At 39.8% G+C, this 24562-nt stretch overlaps 2 protein-coding genes across 3 annotated transcripts in view; one reads left to right on the top strand and one right to left on the bottom strand.

Moving 5' to 3' along the window:
• cep89 (centrosomal protein 89) overlaps positions 1 to 24562 on the bottom strand; it is a 122083-nt gene that overhangs the window by 14364 nt on the left and 83157 nt on the right. For both annotated transcript variants that reach the window (XM_072596144.1, XM_072596145.1), the window contains one exon: positions 1256 to 1425. In XM_072596144.1, the coding sequence (XP_072452245.1) occupies positions 1256 to 1425 (170 nt within the window). The remainder of the gene's footprint in view (positions 1 to 1255; positions 1426 to 24562) is intronic.
• Positions 1421 to 14595, top strand: LOC140496431 (E3 ubiquitin-protein ligase RNF182). Its single transcript, XM_072596147.1, has 2 exons — positions 1421 to 1587; positions 13111 to 14595. Exon 2 carries the CDS (start codon positions 13127 to 13129, stop codon positions 13850 to 13852), a length of 726 nt encoding a protein of 241 aa, XP_072452248.1. The 5' UTR covers positions 1421 to 1587; positions 13111 to 13126; the 3' UTR covers positions 13853 to 14595.

Here is a 24562-nt window from a genome sequence, read left to right as displayed (position 1 = left end):
CACTCACTTTCAGGGAATTATGTAATGTCGTTACAGCTGATAGTTCACAATTATATCCACCAATTATATTTTGTTATTTCAATCTACAAATATTTATCTATTTTCATAAGAACACAGTAATCTTCAAAAATAAATATATTTTACTCCACCTTACCAATTAAGGTATTTTTGTTTAAGATTTTTATGCATTTTGTAAAACAATAATAGCACTAGTAAGTTTGGACAGGTTAAAATTTCTGAAATACAAAAATAGCGTCAGAATTCCCAAATGAAAATACATCAAAATATTTTTGGTTGTTATCAACTGTGCTGTTTTTAACTATTCATTTAATTCCCATACTTGACTCTGCAGGCAGCAACTGCTGCTTTAACTATTAAATGGTTCAGCAACTACAGCAACCTGGCAGCTCGGATTTATCTTTGGAAATATTTTAACTGATTATCTCAGGGAAGCAATGAAGAGCTGAGAAAGAGATGGTGATTATATTTCTTTCACAGCTCTCTCTCCCGCTTTACAGACAATGGACTGCATTGCACAGCTGCCAATAAAATGCAAATTGCTGATGACAAATATTGCTGGAAACAGAATTGCATTCTTTTCATAACCATTACCTCTCTTAAGCAAGGTCAATTTTAATTCTTTGTCTTAGTTTTCCCCTCTGTGTCCTAAAGGCTGCTAATATGTATTATATGAATGATGTTTGGTATTTGATACTCTGTTCATCCTCATCCTACTCCAATTGAGAGGATTAACTGAATATTTTCATCTCACACCGCTTCAATCAATATTGCAGAGCTGACAACACTGAACAATCAGATAATTTTACAAGCAGAATATCATTGAATCAAAGAAAAATCATCACTGCAAGTAATTATATAAAACTAAAGCCTACAGGTCGAATAATTATTGGTTGTTGTTGCTTATGGTTCATAATTATATAAATTATATTTCTAACAAATTGCTCTATTTTGTACTGGTAGGAAGCAGAAAGAAACATGTTGTGTGAACATGTCATGAAAGAGGCTCTAATGCATTTTACAATATCAAGAAGGGAAATTTTTGTTCAGGCTAAGGTAACTGAATTTTGACTTTTGTTATTTGTTTGTGCATTTATGTCAAAATTAATGTGTATAATGTAAGCCATCCAAAAAAAAACCACCAGATGGAAACAATGGAATACAGGAGCCTGCAGCTGTGCATCTTTCTGTCTACCAGTCTGCTCTAATTGGCTTGCTTTGCCTCTGACTGCTTTACCTTTGCTGTTCAAGCAGTCCATCAAGGGTTTCCTGCTTGTCCTTCAGTAGCTGCTGAAGACGCCGTATTTCCCGTTGGTACTGAGCAGCCCTTCTGGCAAAATCCTCCTCTTGTTCCTTCATACGATTGTTTATGTCTCCAAGCTTCATGGCAGCTTTTGTTTTGTACATCTGTGCAAATTATTAGAATTATACTGTTACAGTAATTTCATTGCTGTACAATAAGTGCTTTCTGCTAACACAATGATAAACTACTGGCTTGTGGATCACCTACGGAAAAACATTTTCTCAATCCGAAATGAAAGGTTTTGAAGATGATTAAGACATGATCAGGTATGCTTTTGTCTATTTTACTAAATAATACATTCACATGGGAGTGTGTAACCAAAGGTCTGACAGCATAACTAAATTTGGTATATTTCTTTAAACTTGTTTTCTATAATATTTTCAGATTTAAACCTTCCTGTCTCCACAAATTGCTGAACAGAAGTATTTATTTGTCTATCTTGCTGTATCCATAATACATTGTATGATTTTTATTTAGGAAAAAAATAGAATAGATGCATCAAAAAATAAGGTGCTTTAAAAACGATGCGATGAAACAGCTGCTTTTTGGCAGGTTAAAGATTACACTTGGGAAGGTAACAAAATCACTAGAACTACAGATTAGAAATGAAAATAATGTAGGTTCACAACAGACATTCTGCAGCACTTATATTTCCTAACAAGCAAAATACCAATATTTAGAATGTTAATTATAGTGAAAGAACAAGACATTGTTCAGGATTCAAATTCATAATAAATACATTAAATTGACTCGGCTCTTCAGATCTGCTTCCAGCAAAGCTCCTTTCACAGAAATGCAAGTAATCCTATAACTTGCTTTCCAGTGAGGTGTAACCACCAAGCACTATCAAAGATTGGAATGAATGATTATTCATTGTATAATAACGCAGCCACATAAAGTAATTATGAAATATGAAAATTCTATCTATTTTTGACTCTGGTACTGTTAGCTAGCATGGTAAACAAACAATTGTAAACAAACTGGTCTGAAATCTATCAACCAGAAGGTCAAACAGTTGTGTGCCAGTTTAACAGTTTGGCTAACTTGAGTGAGTTCAGCTGGTTCTTAATTCAAGCACTAGTTGGAGCACTACGTAGTAAGAAGAGACCTTTCAAAGAAATCAAAAAAATTAACATCCATCTTCAGTTCATTCAACTTGAATGCTGCCTCCTGAAAGTCAAATGAACGGAACTAAAGTCGAAGATAATTTTATAGCTCTAACCCACAGCTGACTGCAATCCTCTAGCTAAGCAAAACAGTTTAAAAATTATGAAAAATGCATATTATGTAGTAATAAAGATCTTATAAAACACTATTTCCAGTCCTTAGGATGAGTTAGTGCTTCACAACCAGGGGAGACAGTGGTGTAATCGTAATGGGGCTGGAACCGTGATCTAGAGTCTAAGTCTTTTTTGGGACAGTGGTAGTCTTTGGAATTTAAATTCAATTAATAATTCTGGAATATATACTAATCTCAGTAACTGTGATTGTTGTTAGAAATCCGATCTCCCTTTAGGGAGTGAAATCGGCCATGTTTTCCTGTTCTGGCCTGTGCTATTCTGGGATTCTATACCACAGATTAACCCTCAACTCACTCTGAAGTGAACTACTGATCATTCAATTGAAGGACTAATTAGGGATGGGCAACAAATGCAGGCCTTTCTTTAGAGGCCCATATCACAAGAAAACAAATCTTTAAAAAGCACATTTTTCAATTCTGATCACAGTAAAATATTGGGAATGCAGCAACTAATATACATGAAGCAGATTCCCACAAATAACAATTAATTACTTGACTAAATAAAGTTTATTGATGGCTTTGGTTGAAGGTTATTGTTTCCAGTTTTACAGGTTTACCTTGGCTGTGAGTTCGTCGCACATACTTTCTAATCAACTTGTTACTGCACACCTCTGGAGCAGTTGGGATTTTAACCTGTGCCCTTCCAGCTCAGATATAGGGACCTTATTATCTTACCAAAAGAAGCCGTCAAATCCTGCTAGATATTTTTTCATCAATCTGTCACAGAGTCATAGAGATGCACAGCATGGAAACAGACCCTTCGGTCCAACTCGTCCATGCCAAACAGATATCCTAACATAATCTAGTCCCATTTGTAGCACCTGGCCCATATCCCTCTAGACCCTTCCTATTCATATACCCGTCCATTTTCCTTTTAAATACTGTAATTGTACCAGCCTCCACTACTTCCTCCAGCAGTTCATTCCATATCCATATTATGCTCTGCATACACAAGGTGTCCTTAGGTCCCTTTTAAATCTTTCTTCTCTCACTCTAAACCCATGCCCTCTAGTTCTGGGCTCCCCCACCCCAGGGAAAAGACTTTGCCTATATACCCTCTCTATGCCCGTCATGATTAGATTAGATTCCCTACAGATGCCCTCCAATGGAAACAGGCCATTTGGCCCAACAAGCCCACACCAACCCTCTAAAGAGTAACCCACCCAGGCCCATTCCCCTACATCTACCTCTGATTATGGGCAATTTAGCATGGCCAATTCACCTGAGCTGCATATCTTTGGATTGTGGGAGGAAACTGAAGTACCCAGAGGAAACCCATGCAGACACAGAAAATGTGCAAAGTCCACACAGACAGTCATCCGAGGCTGGAATTGAACCTGGATCTCTGGCGCTGTGAGGCAGCAGTGCTAACCACTGAGCAACTGTGCTGCCCAAATGACTTTGTAAACCTCTATAAGGTTACCTCTCAGCCTCTGCCGATCCAGGGAAAACAGCCCCAGCCTACTCAGCCTCTCTCTCTCGCTCAAATCCTCCAACCCTGGCAACATGCTTGTAAATATTACATACATCAGAGTAGGTAGGACTTGAACCAAGATCTCCTGCATCAGATGTAAGAACACTACCATTGTGCCACAAAACACTTCAAATAGTGTCATAACAATCCAAATAATTAGGATCAGCTGCAAGAGTACTGCAGTGAAAGATCATCTTAGATTTTATATTTAAATCCTTGGGTCAGACTTGAATTCAGAAATTTCCATATTGTGCAACATGTGAATCAGAGGAACATAGAAATTTGCTGACTAGAAGAAAATATTTGTTCATCCCCAAAATTCAACAATAGAACAATTCAACAATGTTATCCACATATTGCAAATTATTTTTTCCTCCAAGTGTTTGTCCAATTACTTTTGAAATAACCATCTACTATGACTGTCTCTCGGACTAATCCACTTTGAAAAATTGGGCTAATTCTCAAATGTTCCTCAGGGCTCCATGAAAATAAGTTCCTTTACCCCACAAGCCCAATCCCCTGTGGCCCTCCCACTTAACTTATCTGGAGCAGTACAGTTCCATGACAGGGTTGCCAAGAATCTATCCTCCACAGTACTAATGACTCACCAGCAAAATTCAAATGAGAACTAAACATGAAAATTGAATGGGCCTCCAACCACCTCTATTGAAAAGGCAGATTTGATCTGCCTGGCTTCTACCCAATAGAAGTATTCACAAAAAAATTCAAGGAGAAAGTGAGGACTGCAGATGCTGGAGATCAGAGCTGAAAATGTGTTGCTGGAAAAGCGCAGCAGGTCTGGCAGCATCCAAGGAGCAGGAGAATCGACGTTTCGGGCAGGAGCCCTTCTTCAGGAATTCCTGAAGGGCTCATGTCCGAAACGTTGATTCTCCTGCTCCTTGGATGCTGCCTGACCTGCTGCGCTTTTCCAGCAACACATTTTCAGCACAAAAAAATTCAACCCAATTTGTGTGAACTAGCTATGCCAGATTTTTGCTCCATCCCAAGTTCTCTTGTTGTCAGCAGTGTAAACAATTTTCAGGGCTCAGCTTGTTGACGCAAATATATGAACAAGATACCATTCGATAAGATAATGGTTAATCTGATTTTAATTTCGATTATACAAATTTGGATACTTAACTACGATACCCTCACAATCTTCTTTTCTAAATGCAAGTAAATTCGACTTCTGCAGTGTCTCCATTATAGAAGGTCAAGTTTCTGATACCAGATATCAAATACGAATAATCCTATGCTGATTTTTTTCTAATGCCTTCATCGACCTTCTGTAGTGGTAACTAGATTCTATAATGAGTTCAATATTAAATCTGCAAACTTCTATTCTCACCTAGTGCATTACAAAATCCAAGCTCCTATTCACCATATTGATTGTTGAAAGCATTTGCACACTGCAGCAATCTGTTCCAACACTTCTGCGTCTTTTATTTCACTGTGCTGTTAACTAACATTATTTTAAGTTTATAGTTCCAATGTTTATTTTACATTGAATTTCATGTGGCTTTTCTCAACTCAATTCCCTAAACTATTTAGGTCTCTGAACACCTCATTTGCCTATGCTTGATTGTTTACAGTTTCATCATCCACATTTTCACACTTCTGTCATCTCCGTTTAGAATCAGAATGCATGATTTTCCTCTCCTTGGAGGTAATTGGGTAAGTTGATCCTGCAGAGAAACTCACTTCCTTCTCACTACCTCACTAATTAAATTCTCGATGAAAAGATCCTTGGGTGATGTGCCTAACATGGCACCAACTTGGGTCATTAGGTGGTCAATTAATGATAATGAAACTTGCAACAAGTTGGAGTAAAACAAAGCTTCTGAATCTCTATCTATAGCCAAGCCTTGAACCCAAATGTAGGCAATCATTAAGATCCCCACTTTATAGAGACCCATAAAATCTTATTTTGGGTCACAGGACACAGCAGTACCCAAAGCACCCTGGTGTGGAGGTCAGATCTGTGGTGATGCCCAATTCATTATTCATACAGATCAGGGAAGTGGAGGTTCCTTCTAAAACAACAGTAATTCCATATAATTGGACTTAAGTACTCAATATTAGCTCTCTGCTTAATTGGCACCACATAAGCATCGATTCCCTCACCACCAATGTACATAGCAGCAAACTGTAGTATCTACAAGATGCACTACATATATTCACCTAAGATCCTTAGCCAGCAGCTTCCAAACCCACTACCATTTCCATCTAGAAGGACAAGGGTGGCAGAGACACAGGAACAACAATGCCTGCAAGATCCTTCAAGCCACTCGCCATTCTGATTTGGGAATATATCACTGTTCTTTTGGTTATGCTTAGTCAAAATCCTAGAAATCTTCCCCTAACAGCATTATGGGTCAACCTACAGCACGTGGACTGGAGCAGTGCAAGATAGATCGCCATCACCTTCTCAAGGGCAGCTAGGGACAGGCAATAAATTGTGACCAGCCAGTGATGCACTCATCCCACTAGTGAATAAAAAATAAATGTTAAAAAATTAATTCATGCAATGCAAGTGTCATTTGCTGGGTCAGCACTATAACCCATGCCCTTGAAAAGGGGTGGTGACTCTGCCACCACCCCTTTGGAAGCTGCTGGCTAAGGATCTTAGGTGAATATATGTAGTGCATCTTGTAGATACTACAGTCTGCTGCTACTGTACATTGGTGGTGAGGGAATGGATGCTTATGTGGTGCCAATTAAGCAGAGAGCTAATATTGAGTACTTAAGTCCAGTTTTGAAACATTGCAGTCCATTTGGTGTAGGCAGATCCACAATACCACTAGGGATAGAGTTTGGATTTTGAACCAGCAACATTGAAGGAATGGTGATATGTTTCCAAGTCAGGATAATGTGTGGGTTGGAGGGGAACTTGCAAGCAGTGATGTTCCCATGTATCTCTGGCAATTGTCCTTTTATATGGAAGTGGCCATGGGTTTGGAAGGTGCTGTCTAATGAGACTTGGAGAATTTCTACCAAGCATCTTGTAGGTGGTACACACAACTGTTACTGAGCCTTGTGGTGAAGGGAATGAATTCTTCTTGGTGTGGTGCCACTAAAATTAGTTGCTTTGTCCTAGATGGAGTCAAGCTTCTTAAATGATGTTTGAGTTGCACTCACTCAGGAAAATGGCGAGTATTCCATCACATTCCTCAGATGGTAGACATTAATTTAAGGAAGTCAGGAAATGAATTATTTGTTGCAAGCAGTCTCTGACCTGCTCTTGTAACCACATTACTTATACAAGTCTTTCTGGTATGTTTAGTCAAAGCAAATTGGCTATAACTCATTTGACGAATTGTGGATGCAGTTTGCATAATGTGAAATTTCTACTGAATGGGTATAGTAATTTTCTTTTGCAGTCCTGTACAGTGCGACTTTTGATAGCAGTTTCTACAACATGAGCTTGCAGAGGAACGCACCTGTTGCATTATATAGGAAAGCCCTGTCGAGCTCATGCAGTTCAGTTTCCAGTGAATGATAACCTCAGGATGTGATGCCATTGCATGTCAAGGAATGATGGTTGAATTCTCTCTCATTGGAGATGGTCACTGCCTGGCAATTATGTGGTACTAATATTGCTTGTCACTTGTCAGTCCAAACTTGTCTATTGTCAAAGATCTATTGCACTAGATCAGACCAATGATTCTGGTTCAGTCTAGCAAACTACAAAGTGGTCCCAAATGATTACATGGGCCTATGCTCAATACAAACACTGCAACTGCTACATTTGAAACTCATATGATAAAAGATTAATTTCCATTCATATGAACCTTTAAGGATTTAATAAAGCCTGTCTTTCCAATTTACAGGATAGCCCAATGCTTTTACGACCTATGAATTGAACTTTTTTCACATCTATTTGGAATGATCAAAATATCAAAGGTGCAAAGAATCATTTAAACAAAAAGCCGTTTGATGGATGCATTCCAAATATTAGAAGAAAATGTATTCTAAGATCTAATTCTAATTTAATAATTTCTGCTAGTGTGGCCTGTATTAATATTGGAATATCAATCCAGGCCCACTATTTAAAATATGTAGTTTGACTGCCCTACTCTCTGAAAATACCGAAAGGGTGCTTGAAACAGTAAAGCTGTTTCAGTAGGTGACTGATTAACTTCATATAACTTAGACATCTCAAGTGGTTTGGAATCACAGCTGGTAAAGACTCCATATTTCTAAGGACTCCATATTTCATTGACCTGACTGGAAAAGAAAATTGGAGCAAAAATAAAGCTGTCGATTTGCCATCATCTGTGTCTTATTTAGTTACAAAAATTACAATTACAACCACAATGTCCAACCAAAAGAATCAAAGTACCAAATTATAAGTACAACACTAGAATACAAAAGAAAATCATAACTAAACTCAATCTGCCTGCATCTTGACCATTGTATCCGGTTCTGATGATCGAAACACAATAGAGAGATTCAAATGTTGATGTAATGCCAACAACAGGACAAAACTAATCCCCTAGAGCTAAAGATGCAGGTTATTAAGAAAGACATAGTTCTAGAAATGTGTTTTATGCTGCACTAGCATTTTTGGGTGTTGAATGGCCTCCTAATCCGCCAATATAGCAGGAAGTTAATCTTTATTTCAAGGAGCAAGTGTGTTGCATGCCATATTGATAGATAACACTGAAGCCTTTATACAAATTAGCATTCTGCAAATGTCGGATGGTCCTCTTCCGATTCTGGTGTACTTTAGCATCCATCTTGCCATGTGTTAAGATCTCTGACAACTTGTGAAAGTCAGAAAGGGACCATCCAGTATGTAATTAACAATTGGTATATCATTTTAGATTGTTGGTTAACTTCTGGAATTTTGACCCATTTTATACATTCACTTTGACTGTTGAGAAGATTTTGGTGTTGCGCTGCCACTGTTTGTCTTCCAACAGCCCTGGGCAGATGAGGCAAGACAATGAAAGCAACAGGATTGCAAGGGGAAGAAGGAGGGATTGCTACAAGAGGAATTAGTAAAATCACATTACATACGATACCTTACCCACAGTGGGTAGGAAGGACTACTTCTACATTAACTTTACTAAAGAACAATGCCTGAGATGACTTTGTTTCACCAAGGATGCTGTAACTGAGCTAGGTAATATGCTGTAGCTAGAACTTGAGCCTGAAATCAAAACATAGAAGGCAGTGCCTGAGCCTGTCAAGGACATTGCAACTTTTAACTCTAATGACAGAGGCTCCTTCCAAGGCTCAGAAGTTGATATTTTCAAAACATCTCAGTTTGCAGTATCAGATAAGTCACTGATGCTCTTTACACCAAGAGGCACACCTATATTTCACTACCCATCAACAGAAGATAACAGAATTAAAGAGCACGGGTCAATCAACATAAGTTTCCCCAAGCCTGTCAGTTTCCACACACTTCACCACATACCATTGCCTTTCTTTCCATTTAGAACCTGTCCCAGGCCCTAATTCCTGAACATTATATGAAGGGCAAGTGACAGTAGCAGTGGACCACATTTTGGACTGTCAGTCACGAGCAGACTCTTCACATTGTCCTAACATACTGAAATACGATACAATTATCTGAAAATTTTGAACTTCATTAATCAAGGGCAATTAGAGATGGATGGGCAATAAATCTTGGCCTTGCCAGAAAGGCTTAACATTCGACAAAAAAAAAAAGAAATAACAAATCCAACACATTAGTTGGGTAGGGGACTGTGAACACGCTGCCTGAAAATGTCATTTTAATTTTAGACCAAGGAGTGATCAATGGTTACAGCAGACTTCTGAATACAGCAGAACTCTGGATAGGTGTGAGTGCCCTTCAAATAAGTTACAAACCAACTGGATGTTTCAACGGAGAATACATTGTGAATGGGTGAATTCATATTGTGAAAAGACTTTCTCATCAGTAATTATCTCGTGATCTCAGTGAGTGAAGTTATTAAAGTGAATAATGTGTGAAGTTAAAAAGTACACTGAAACCCACGAATACAGGAAGCTCTGAAATTTTGTTCAAGACTGTTATTCAGGCATGTTGTTTCAATCTGGGATTGCCTTATATAGCATCGTAACATGAACTGCTTGATATACAGGCAGTGTCTGGTGAATTAGTTCTTATTAGAATAGAGCACTAGTTTTTAAATTCAAGACCATTTGAAACAATGCTGGTATTTCAAATCTCCAGCACCACCCCCACATCAGCCATCCTACAGCACCACTGCTTCAACCCCCCACCCATACACTCTCACAGACTTTTGTCAAAGCAAAACAATTCTGAAATGTTTCCAGGCTAAATGATGCTAAAGAATGATTTTAAGTCATGTGTTATGCACAGCGTACATGCTTGGAGGTTCTGCAATTGTACATGTTTAGAATGTACAGCTTTGGTTGAAAGGTCCCATCTACTAGTGAGAGGTAAAAAATATCTTTTGTCTGAACTTTGTGTTAGTGTGGAAAGTCGGAGATGCAATTACTGACAAAATAAGGTATCTTATTAATTTTTTGATAGGTGTGGTGTCCAAAATTTAGCAAAACATTGACAACATAGGATAAAATTTAAATTGTTTCAAAGCAAATTTGGTATAAAAGTGTTTTTTAAAAACTGTAACATGTAGAAGATTTGTATTGTTTGAAGTATGTTTTAAATCTAAGAAGAAGTTTTTAAAAAGGATATTCTAAATGTCCTTCGGAACTGTGAGAAACATAGAACATCAAACCCACATTTATCCTTGCAAATTTAATTTGATTTTAGTAAACCAAATAGCTCTTACAAACATTACCAAAACTGCAGTCATTCTGTAATTTAGACATGGAATGCAACAAAACCAGGATTTATGTAGATAAGGAAATAAAAGCACTATCCTTTTCACATTGTCTTAGAGTCATAGAGATGTACAGCATGGAAACAGACCCTTCGGTCCAACCTGTCCATGCCGACCAGATATCCCAACCCAATCTAGTCCCACCTGCTAGCACCCGGCCCATATCCCTCCAAACCCTTCCTAATCATATACTCATCCAAATGCCTCTTAAATGTTGCAATTGTACCAGCCTCCACCACATCCTCTAGCAGCTCATTCCATACACTTACCACCCTCTGTGCGAAAAGGTTGTCCTTTAGGTCTCTCTTATATCTTTCCCCTCTCACCCTAAACCTATGCCCCCTAGTTCTGGACTCCCCTACCCCAAGGAAAAGACTTTGTCTATTTATCCTATCCATGCCCCTCATAACTTTGTATACCTCTGTAAGGTCATCCCTCAGCCTCCGACGCTCCAGGGAAAACAGCCCCAGCCTGTTCAGCATCTCCCTATAGCTCAAATCCTCCAACCCTGGCAACATCCTTGCAAATCTTTTCTTCTAGGGGAAACTTTGAGAAGTAATTGAGGTTAATTTTATCAAGATTTTAAATCAAACTTTAATTCCTTTTCAGCAGATTATTTGGTAAATTTTAATTCCAAGAGTGAACCTGGGTTTGAAACAAGATACCATAATAAGAATATTTATGCCAGACACTTTACCTATGACTTCAGGCTCATACAAATAAATGAATTCAGAGTAGCAGTAGGCCACTTGAGGCTGCTCCACCATTCAACACCATGGCTGATCTGATCACCGTTCATTCCCAACTACATCCAATAATCTTTCACATCCTTGCTTAATCAAGAATCTAACTACCTTTGCCTTAAAAATATTTAAGAATTTTGCTTTCACAGCCTTTCAAGAAAGTGTTCCAAAGACTCATTACTCTGAGAAAAGAAATCTCCTACTCTCGGTCTTAAATAGGCAATTCCTTATTTTGAAAGTGACCCATAGTTCGAGATTCTTCCACAAGAGGAAACATCCTTTCCACATGCACCCTATCAAGGCCCTTCAGGATCTTATATGTTTCAACTGAGTCACTTCTTACTCTTCTAATCTCCAGCAGATACAAACCCAACTTGTCAAACATTTCCTCTTAAGCCAACCCACCTACTCCAGATATTAGTCAAGTAAACCTTCTCTGAACTGCTTCCAATCTACCTGTATTCTGCCTAATTAAGGTGACCAATACATAACATGGTCCTCCAGATGTGAACTCACCAAGTCCCTTACTTTTATATTCAATTTCCCTCTCAGTAAACCATAGCATTCTATTAGCTCTACCACGTTATACTCCATTTGCCAGATCTTGGCCCACTTATTTAACCTAAGTATATTCAGTTGTAGCTGAAAAATTTGTTGCTGGAAAAGCACAGCAGGTCAGGCAGCATCCAAGGAGCAGGAGAATCGACGTTTCGGGCATAAGCCCTTTTTATGCCTGAAACGTCGATTCTCCTGCTCCTTGGATGCTGCCTGACCTGCTGCACTTTTCCAGCAACACATTTTTCAGCTCTGATCTCCAGCATCTGCAGTCCTCACTTTCTCCTATATTCATTTGTATCCTCATGTCCACTTCACAACTCATTTTCTTACCTATACTTTCAGTCTCTTCATCCAAGTCAATTATATAAAATGCAGAGGCCCCAGCACTGATCTTGTTGCACACCACTCATTACATGTTGCTAACCAGAAAATCTATTCATACCCACCAATTGCTTTAACCTCAAATCTTCTGTATCAATATTTATAAATATTCAAATTCTTACTGTTGGTGTTTATATTGCTATAAACTTCTCATATTTTGTTTCTCATTTTTTTAGGCATTTCCTCCTTTTTATATATTTTCCATTCTTCCATAGGATCAGGTATAAAAATATAATAATATGTTTTTTCTTGAAGTGTGATCTTATCTTTAAATTTTTTTAGTTAACCACTGACGGTGACATTCGCTTTTGGAGCTTTTCTTTCTCATTGGAACGCATCTATTCTGTATATTCTGAGATATTCCCTTAAATATCTGAAACTGCAACTCTACTGACATATCCCTTAATGTAACGATGTGGATTTGCCTCTATTTTGAACCAGTGAGTATACATATATGTATTATGTTTCTAGAATTTTTTTTGTGTTTAATGACTTTTTTCTTTCCTCAGAGCATTTGATTGAAAGATGAGCTACTCTCAAACAGAAGGAGACAAAAGCATTTCAAGTGCTGACCTGGAATGCAAGATCTGTTATCAAAAGTACAATGGCCATAGTCGAAAGCCTAAAATTTTGGACTGTTTACACAGAGTATGTGCAAAATGTCTAAACAAAATACTACTCATCAGTGATGGCTCCCACTGTATTAGTTGTCCCTTCTGTCGCCATGAGACAGAGGTCCATGAGGATGAAATTGCAACTCTCCCGGATGATACAAACATCATGTGCAAACTTACAGCAAGAGACAAAGCAACATGGAATTCAGGTTGCAAAGAGGTAGTTTTAACACCAAAGAACTTGACTTCCTCCAGTTCAACCCTTGGTTCTTCTAACTGCTTAGTTATTACTATAAGGGAGGTACAAAGGAATTCCCCAAGGACTCCAAGCAGACATACCACCTCTGACTATTATGTAGATCGCAGTCTTGACACCATGTCTGTCACATCCCAAAGCAGGATTGATCAAGATGTGTTCTCTAAAATTTGTAATCGGGTGCCAAAAATACTTGTGTGGCTCTTAGGTTTCTTCTATTTCAGTTCATTGCCACTTGGAATTTATCTTCTGGTAATCCAAAAAGTGACTCTGGGAATTGTGTGTGTCAGTCTTGTACCTTCCAGTCTGACTGTTTGTTTAGTCTATGGTTTTTGTCAATGCCTCTGTCAGGGTATATGTGATTGCTCATCCAGAAGTTAACAACCACTGCCACATTCTACAAAATTAAGGATGCAGCCAAGAATTGAAGGTGTGTCTCTGGGATTGTGTGTGTAATCAGCTGACCAGACATCCACAAATTTTGAGAAGACAAATTTCAATCACCTTTTGTGTAGAAAAATGCTTTCTGATTTCAGTTCTAAATAACCCATTTTCAAAATAAAGTTGCAATTAGTGGAACATTTTTCATGACCTCAGGACATCTTAAAGAACTTTCTAGCCAATGAATTATTTTCAAGTACAGGTACTGTTATAATGTAGAAAATGTAACAGCCAAATTGCACCTTGGAAGGCTCCATAAAATTATACTACTTTATTCTGGAATCCTCCATCAGAAATATTTTTCTTTATCTATCGGATCATAAAAGTAATAAAAGGATGAAAGATAAAATTATCAATGTAAACACTTGATTAGATCATATCTAAAATTCAAGGAAATACAAAGACACAAATTGAGGTTCACACAACCTAACCTCATAATTCAAACCTTTCCTAGTATCAGTCTGGTGAACCTTCACTATCCCCCAGCTCAAGCCAAAATATTCTTCCTGACATGTGATGCTCAAAACTGAATGCTATACTCCTATTGAGTTCCATATAAGCATCACTTTCTCACTTTCATATTCCACCCTTGAGATAAAGGGCAATATTTGATTCATCTGTCTGATTACATTTTCATTTTTCCATTAACTTCTGATGTTTTATATACATGGATCCTTATGTTCCTCAACAGCTCAGTTTTAAAAAATAAATTATTTTGTCGTTCTGATCTAAATTGGATCACGATGTACTTCCCATGCATCCTTAGTGTCATATTCAAACTTTGATATCTTTGATATCTTTTATTCAAATTATTTTTAAAACGGTGAAAACCTGGGTTCATGGTAGAGATTTGTGGGGGACACCATTGTGACATTCAAACTGAGAGCATTCGCTTAAACCCTACTCCTATCCACTTGTGTTATTCATTTCCATTATTGACTGAACAACTGTTTTATACTTGCATTAAATCCATTAGGTTTCTCACTTCAATGTGTTTTTAAGTTTCCATATAACTGTGGCACTTTTTTCTTTTCATCCTTTGCGAAAACGAACACAAACTACTCATTTAAAAAGGCTGCTTTTTCCTCAACATAGATGAGTTCATGAAGAAAAGATCAGTTTTTAAATAAAAAGAGCTTAGTCACAGTTGCCTGGTTGTGATCACAAGAGGACAAGTGCTTCATGAGAGGTCAGCAGCAGTGAAACCTGGCCGCTAGAGCAGATGCAACTGGGGAGAACCCGAATGGGATCAGTCACTTTTTTTGCGGGGATTATACTGTGTTGGCTGTGGTTTGAGCTCATTTGCAAAGCCCACATACCAACTGAAAATCATAGCTGGCATAAGAAAGGCCCTTTAGTTGCTGACCTGCTATTTGTAGATTCCTTAAAAATGGCTCTGGGTCAGATTTGTGATGCCAAACTCACTTGATGTCAAGCAGCACAAGGTCCAGATTGCAGGTCCAGCCACCTCTGGTCATGACTCCAAAGATAAGTGAAAATCTTGAACATTGTCTCCCTTACATTTATTTTCAATAAGGCCAATTTTCTCCTGAATGACACACTTAATTTAAAATTCATGAATTTTAAAAATAAACTTTAAAAGGTTTGGGTATCAAATGAAATGAAACAAAAAAGGGTTTAGTGGAGTTGAGGGACAGATCTGTTGTGATCTAGCATAATTGAGGAAAGCTTCTGAAAGGTTAAGTAGCTAAGGGACCTGTACTGTCCTGGCCTCTGATCTATCACACATGAAATGAAATGTTTATCTCAGATTAGGATTTAAATTTTACCATTCCAATACTTCCACTTTGAAATGCACTTGCCATTCACCCAAAATGTTGAAAAAACTCTTCTTAAAAGGCTATTTTTCTAACTTAAAACAGTTTTCTATATTTTAGATTGGTAAAAGATAATTATCATGTTGAAGACTTTATGAAATTTGTTAAATCTTTATGAAATTTGCAAATTCCATAAAGATTAATGAATTAACTCTTGGAACATCCTTTTCACTCTACAAATGAGCAACAGTCTTATGAATCATATTATAAAGGTATTCCTTTATAATGGGAACAAATAAATTTGCTGCTACCTCATCTGTATTCAGTTTTCACCATCATGATTTGTGTAAACATTTGCAAACTGCAAAATTAAGTGATCTCAATGCGAGTCACATGGAATACATATTTCTGTTTATCAACTGATCAAATGTTAAAACTCATAACTCAACCTGAGACAATTTATTCCATGCAACTAGCTGATATTGTTGAGTTTTTTTCCCAGTCTTTTGTGTCCTCAGTGTTTAAATTAATCAATTTCTTGTTCATACAAGTATCAACAAAGATGCTTCAAAATGGTTTGATGCTTACTAAATAAATATCATTATCATAAAGTTAAAAACAAGTCTAGATATAATCAGCACATAGTTGTCTGCCCCCAGTTTTTAATGCAGCTTATTTGTCAGTCTATTGGTTTTATGCAACACTATAATATTGCAGTTTAGTCTTTTAAGATGTTGCCAATAATCAATAATCTTGCAAATGAATTGTTTAGGATTATTCAGTTTCTGTTGATTGTTACTTCTTTTAACACTATAACTTGCTTTTATTAGTGAATTTTCTCTAAGTAAAAAAACTAACAAATTCAGGGTGTACTTATTATGGTTATATGCATCATTTTTTATATTTAAAAAAATGCCATATCAAGAGCAATACTATAGTCGAGAATAAACTCCTATATGGCATTTTCAGTTATTTTCATGTGCTTGGGATACACAAATGATTTATTGAATCAACTTAATTTTCACTAAGTTACAAAAAATATTCTTTGCGTAAGCTGTGCAGCAACACAAAAGTCCCTATGCAGTTTGTGCTGAAGTTAGCCCTTTTAAGTTATTGTATAAGAAAGACAAAATAAATTAGAGGGAACATTGCTTACAAAAGTTCATATATAAAAAAGTAACATTGACAAGCAGGGCATCTGTCATTCTTCCAAGAAATAATACTAGCTCAAATCTGCTCCTTTAATAGATTCAAGAGTTGTTTTGGAATTGCTCACTTAATTATGGCATAAATGATTTAAAGATTCTAAAACAAGAATACATCTCTATTGATATGCAATACACCACATTAATTTACTAATGTAAGTAATTAGCACATTAATACAGGTAGTTCTCCTATAACGCCATAGTTGCATTCTAGCAAAACCTCACTTAATAGAAATAATGGAGAAAAGAAAAATTTGGGCAGACCTCCAAAAGAAATCACTCACCATCGCTGAAAAATCACCCAAAAGTCTAATGCAAAGTATAGCACGGCCTGAATGAAGGTGAAATCATATTTATTAAAAGAAACAAAAGTAAATCCAACACAGTACATTTTGAAAATGTAAGAAAGCTACTCTCTGTACAGTACCTCTCACAGAAAGCTGCTGTGTCTGCAGGTGAGATTGTGCATGTGACGAACAGCATGAGGACTGACTTTGATATCATGCATATGCAGACACTTCAGTGCGGATATGCACTTGCCCAAAATGGCGCAGCAACTTTAGCGTGGATATTGCACATTCGCAGAACAGCACAAAGACAGGATACTGGCACATGCGCAGAATGGCGTGGAGATTTTAGTGCGCCCATTGGTCTATATGCAGAATGAAGCGGTATTGCCAACGGAGGTAAGCATTCTCGAAAATACTGTTCCCTAATTCTTCAGCGACGTTATAGCTAAATCACGTTGCCAGAACCCGCGTCATACAGAACTAAGTGTACCTTAAAATATTTAAATACATATGAATAATTACAGACAGAGAAAGGACACTAAACCCAACATGCAGAACTCAAAAAGATTCATCTTGCACTTAAAAGGTTAATGCTGTTTCTCTCTCCACACATGCTGTAAACCTGCTGAATTTCTCCAGCAATTTTTGTTATCGCACAGTGATAGGGTCTGTTTCCATGCACTTCGATCCAACCAGTCCATGCCGAACATAATCCCAAATTAAACTAGTCGCACCTGCCTGCTCCTGGTCTATATCCCTCCAAACCTTTCCTCTTCATGTACTTAACAAATTCATGTACTTAAATGCTGTAGTTGTACTCACGTCCACAACTTCCTCAGTAAGTTCATTCCACATCTGGACCATGGCAGGATTTGAACCCAGGTGCCCAGAACATTAGCTGACTTTCTGGATTAATAGTCTAGCAATGATACCACTAGGCCATTGCCTCCCCATTGAAACAGTACAGACGGCTGTACTGTTGCAGTGTTTCTGCATCTTGCCCTGCCCTCCTCAGGTTTTGCTTATGTTTCTTTCATCTGATTTTCAACAAATAGAGCTCAACACTGGAGAATGAATGGAGAAAGGGAAGGAAAGCCATCTAAAGGTCCTTTTCCTTCTGTGTGCCTTCTTTTGCCTTGCCTGGAGAAAAATAATTTCCTAAAATGCAAAGAAAGGTTATAGTTGGTTCATTGCATAATCTACCCTTGCAAACTAGTCAGTTATTTAAGTATAATCATAGAAAATTGATTTCATGTCCGTGGTTTAGACATGGTTAGATTAAGACTGGAACAGTTCCATTCTCAGTTAGAATCCAATGTCCAAAGTGGTTGCATCTAATGGCTTGTTCCATACTCAGCTGCATTAAAAGGTACTGCCTTGAGGCTTTATGAGTGGGTCAAGAGTTGAGACATTCCCATTTTTTCCAATGTGGTCACTCTGATAGGTTATTTTAGACAGTGTGATTCCGTTTTCACAGCTTTGGAATTTGTACAGCATAGTTCTGAAACACTTAGCCATCCTAGAAACAGATATTTTTTAGTCACTGAAATGCAATTGTTCAGTCTTTGAAGAACTCAACCGGTGGTTTCATCCCAATCAATAGATCAACATGAAACATTACTCTCATTGAACCTCTGTGACCTCATCAAAAGTCTCATTAAGGTTAGTTAGACGTGCTTTACCTTTAATAAATTAGTGCTTGCTTTCCTGAATTGAACAGCAGTACGACTGATTACGTGGCCCAATTTTATGTATCACTTGATTTATCTTTATAGTCACCTGATAGTGCTGAACCACAGGACTACTAAACAAAATACACATTTTGTGAAAGGTTTTCATTTTGGGCTCATGAGAACGATTCACAAGAAATAACAAAGAAAAAGGAAATCAGGGGGCACAGTGGCTCAGTGGTTAGCACTGAGCACTAGGGTTTGATTACAGCCTCGGGCAACTGTCTGCGTGGAGTTTGCATGGTCTCCCCATGTCTGCGAGGGTTTCCTCCCATAGTCTAAATAGGTGAAGGTTTGGTGGATTAGCCATGTTAAATTGTCCATAGTGTCCAGGGGCTTGCAGGCTAGGTGGGTTAGTCATGGGAAATACAGGATTGCAAGGACAGGTAGAGGGATGGGTCTGGGTGGGATGCTTTTTGGAGGTCAGTGTGGACTCAATGGGCTGAATAGACTGCTTCCACATGGTAGGGATTCTATGAATAAACAATTTATACCATATTATAAAACAGCACTGATTAGTTGTCAAGTAGACCTGCATTGGCAAATACATTGCTGCTTTTGGAGAATGAAGCAGTTAATGATGCCTGACAATTAACTGCCAAACTTTGTTTTAAACAGGCAGATTGGTCAAGGCATTGCCTTGGAAAATGAACCAAAGAACGGTTATCACCATTTCTGAGTTGAAACTGGAACACGCTACATACGTGTTCGTTCTGTTCCTAATGAACATTCCTTTATTTATTAATACATACAGCTTCCAATACACACAAGTGCATCACATTACTCTAGGTTGATTCTTACTCTTTTTCCAGAGCTATTCTAAATACCATCATATAACAATCATGATCAAGGCTGCTATTCCAGTATGATGTTGAGGTGATATATTATTTAGAGCGTACTACGCTGTTCGAGATGTCATCTTTTAGATGAGACATGAATCAGAGATAAAATAAAAATACCCAGGCATGGATACTTTGAAGAGCAGGGCATTTCCCTACAATTAATGTAACTGGTGCCAAAATGATGGGCTGAATGGCCTCCTTCTATGTCATACCAATGCTATGATTCTGGATTGTCCCCAGCATTCCAGCCAATATGTTCCTTCCATCAACATCACAAAAACAGAATACCTACTCACTATTGCACTGCTGTTGGTAGGAGTTTATTATTTGCAACATTTGCTCGATTGAAAGAGTGGATTTACTTCATAGGTATTAATTAGCTGCAAAACACATTTGGACCTCGAGATTTATAGGGCGTTCTAAAAATACAAGCCTTTCTCTTTTTATATCTATATACAGGTTCATCTCCTATAATGTGTGTTTCGTCAACGCAATTTGGCTGTGAATCGGAGAACGATTTTTTTAAAACACGAAATCCCATTGACTATTACGCAATTCCATCCCCAGTACTAGGTATCATGGGGTGCTGAGGACTGGACTTGCACTGACATCATATGATTAGTTGGCTGGTGCACTTTGTGGTGAAGTGCCTTCTGAAAGGTACAGTAATGTTAGTCCTGTTTTTGTGTCTGCCTTCAGTGCTAGTAGTGGCTGGTTTGCTGGATTTAAGAACTGCTACGCTGTTCATAAGTAATGTTATGTGGCAAAGTTGCCAGTGCAGAAGAGGAACATGTGCTGTCATTTCCTCCTGGGATAAAAAATTGATTAAGGAAGAAGGCTACACCTTAGATCAAATCTTCAATTTGGACAAGACAGGTTGGAAGCGAATGCCATCCAGAACCTACATTTGTATGAATGAAGCACACGCTCCAGGTTTTAAGGTCGCAAAGGATTGAATGACTGTGTTGTTGGGTGCCAATGCTAGTGGAGACTTAAAGCTGATTTTAGAGATTATTGCAGGAGAAAAGATTTGGATTTCAAAATTGTCCTTATTCTGGACAATTCACCAAGTCATTCTCCCACCATTGGTGAGCTTTCTGAAAACATCGAAGTGCTATTTCTAGCTCCAAACACAACTTCTCTCGTTCAACACATGGACCTGGATAGCAGTTTTTAAAGTTTATTACTTAAGGCAAACATTCAGGAAGCTGATTGCAGCTACTGAGGGGGATAATGATTAAGAATGCTATTGACATTGTTGTGGAAGCTTGGGGCGATGTCAATAAGGACTGCTTGCATGCAGTTTGGTGGAAGATTTTCCCAGATTTTCTTCATGATGTTAAAGGCATTTAACTGACAGAGGAGCTTCCAGCAATCAAAGTACATTGTGTCGCTCTTTCAAAGCAAGTTGGCTTCAAAGAAGTGGAGACTGAAAATGTTGAGGGGTTGCTTGAGTCCCTTTGTGAAGGTCTCTCCACAGCTGTTCATAAAAACTTGTTGCTGAGGGGATATTGTTGGACTGATCAGTTAAGTTTGCAAATGACACAAAGATTGGTGGAGTAGCAGAAAGCATAGGTGACGGTTAAAGAATACATGAGAATATAGATAGACCGGAGAGTTGGGCGGAGAAGTGTCAGATGGAGTTCAATTCAGACAAATGTGAGGTGATGCATTTTGGGAAGTCTAATTCTAGAGCGAACTTTATTGTAAATGGAACAGCCTTGGGAAAAATTGATGAACAGAGAGATCTGGGAGTTCAGATCCACTGTACCCTGAAGGTGGCTGCACAGTTGGATAGAGTAGTCACGAAGGCATATGGTATGCTTGCATTCATCGGACGGGGTATCGAGTATAAGAGCTGGCAGATCATGTTAAAATTGTACAAGACTTTGGTTCAGCTGCACTTAGAATACGATGCACAGTTCTGGTTTCACACTACTAAAAGGATGTGGATGCTTTGGAGAGGATGCAGAGGAGGTTTACGAGAATATTGCCTGGTGCTAGCTATGAAGAGAAGTTGAGTAGGTTAGGACTGTTTTCATTAGAAAAAGATAGATGGAGGGTTGGGGGGGGGGGGGGGCGCGACCTGATTGGGGTCTACAAAAATCATGAAGGGTATAGACAGGGTGGATAGAAATTTTTCGCAGGGTGAGGGATTCAATAACAAGAAGTCACACTTCCAAGGTGAGAGGAAAGAAGTTTAAGGGGGATACACGCTGCAAGTACTTTACACAGAGGGTGGTAGGTGCCTTGAACATGTTGCCAGCAGAGGTAGCAGAGGCAGGCATGGTAGATTCAATTTAGGTGCGTCTGAACAGAAGAATGAATAGGTGGGGATACAGATCCTGAGGAACTGGGTGATAGGTTTAGACAGTGGTTTTGGATCGGCTCAGGCTTGGAGGGTAGGTGTCCTAATATCGCATGCGCACACACACACAGCCACACACACAACCTGTTGACAGGTTCCACGTTTGCCCTGTACAGGACAATGTTGGAGAGATTATCTGGGGACGGGTTGGGGGGGGGGGGGGGGGGGGGGTGTTGTGTGCGGCTGTGTGTGCGTGCGCATGTGCTATTAGGAGACCTACCCTATAAAGCCTGAGCCAAAGGGACTGTTCCTGGGCTGTAAATTTTCTTTGTTCTTTAAAAGTGAAGCCCGAGATGAAGATGATGAAGTCTAAGCTTCAGCACCACAAGAGCTTTTCTGCTTCTCTTTTGTCTTCTATCCTGAGGGAAGTTGATAGGCAGGCGCAGCTCTTAGAAGACAATGATTACAATGCAGAATGCATAGGATTAGCAGTTCGTGACATAAATTCTTATCTGGAACCTTATGAACAGCTTCTTCATGAAAAATGGCAAAGCAGCAAAAACTAGATGCCTTTTTTAAGCCAACCCTCAACAAGCAGTCTGAACCACAGCCATCCATTTCTGGACTAAAACGTTTTTGTCAGAACACTGCACCCAGAACTGCACCTGAAAGTGATGATAACCCTTAGCTCCTGTCTTAATACAGTACTGAAATTGGCAAACTCAGAAACCCTTTCAAGTTTCCTTCCAGTTTTTCAGGGGAGCATGTTAAATTTATTGTATTATTTCATTGAAATACAGAAAAACCTCGATTATCTGAATATCAATTATCCGAAAAGTGGATTATCCGAAGGAGATCTCGAGGTCCCGATGGAAATGTTATATCAAAGACGTGCTTCCAACAGTCATCGCGTCTTTTGTTTACAGTGATTAAATAGGCACTGTCTCCAAATGTCTCCACATCCTGCCTTCTCTCTCTCCCCACACTTTCCCTAGAGTTCTACAGAGAGGTGTACCCTAAATCCCCCCCATCCCCAGATAATCTCTCCAACAGGGCAAACATGGAACCTATCAACAGGTTGTGTGTGCGGCTGTGTGTGTGCGTGCATGCGCTATTAGGAGACCTACCCTACAAAGGCAGTGCAGCAGCAGTCTTGTTGTTGGTGTACAGTCTGGCTGCCCCGGAGAGGGGTGGGTTGGGGGCGGGGGGGTGGTGTTAGATGGGGTTGTGTGGCAGAAAGCAGTGTTGGATGGGGTTGTGTGGCGGAGAGCAGTGTTGGATGGGGTTGTGTGGCGGAGAGCAGTGTTGGATGGGGTTGTGTGGCGGAGAGCAGTGTTGGATGGGGTTGTGTGGCGGAGAGCGGTGTTGGATGGGGTCGTGTAGCGGGGGCGGTCTTGGACTGGGTTGTGTGGCGGAGAGCAGTATTAGATGGGGTTGTGTGGCGGGGGCGATGTTGAATAGGGTAGTGTAGCAGGGGCGGTGTTGGATGGGGTTGCGTGGCGGACAGCAGTATTTGATGGGGTTGTGTGGCGGAGAGCGGTGTTGAATAGGGTTGTGTAGCGGGGGCGGTGTTGCACGGGGTTGCATGGCAGACAGTGGTATTGGACAGGGTTGTGAGACGGGGTTGCGTGGCGGAGAGCGATGTTGGGCGGGGTTGTGTGGCAGAGAGCTGTGTTGGACGGGGTTGTGTGGCGGAGACTGGTGTTGGATAGAGTTGTGTGGCAGACAGCAGTGTTGGATGGGGTTGTGTGGCAGAGAGCGGTGTTGAACAGGGTTGAGGGTGGAGGCGATGTTAGACAGGATTGGGGTGGGGTTGGGGGGGGCAGCGTTGAACGGAGTTGGGAGCGGGGTTGGACAGTGTTGGGAGCAGGGTTGGACAGTGTTGGGAGCAGGGTTGGACAGTGTTGGGAGCAGGGTTGGACAGTGTTGGGAGCAGGGTTGGACAGTGTTGGGAGCAGGGTTGGACAGTGTTGGGAGCAGGGTTGGACAGTGTTGGGAGCAGGGTTGGACAGTGTTGGGAGCAGGGTTGGACAGTGTTGGGAGCAGGGTTGGACAGTGTTGGGAGCAGGGTTGGACAGTGTTGGGAGCAGGGTTGGATAGCATTTGGGGCGGGGCAGGCAAGGGCAACGTTGGACGGGATTGGGGCGGGAGCGGTGTTGAATTGGGTTGGACAGGGTGGGGAGCAGTGTTGGATGGGGTTGGGGCCAGGATTGGACAGGTGGGGGCGGTGTTGGGAGTGATGGGGGAGGTGTTAATTGGGATTGGGGTGGGGTTTGCAGCAGGGGGGCATAGTTGAATGGGATTGGGAGGGGCAGGGTGTGGCGTTGGATGGAGTTGGGGCGGGGGCAGGGATGGACGGGGTTGGGGGCAGGGTTTGACAGGTACGCAGGCGGGGGCAGGTGGGTGGACAGTGTTGGATGGGATTGGGGGCGCGGGGGGAAAAGGGGGGAGCAGTATTGGACGGGGTTGGCGGTGGGGGGGTAATTGGACAGGGTTG

This window comes from Chiloscyllium punctatum, chromosome 26 (assembly GCF_047496795.1).
Source record: "Chiloscyllium punctatum isolate Juve2018m chromosome 26, sChiPun1.3, whole genome shotgun sequence".
In the NCBI taxonomy this organism is placed as follows: domain Eukaryota; kingdom Metazoa; phylum Chordata; class Chondrichthyes; order Orectolobiformes; family Hemiscylliidae; genus Chiloscyllium; species Chiloscyllium punctatum.
This window is presented reverse-complemented; position numbering and strand designations above follow the sequence as displayed.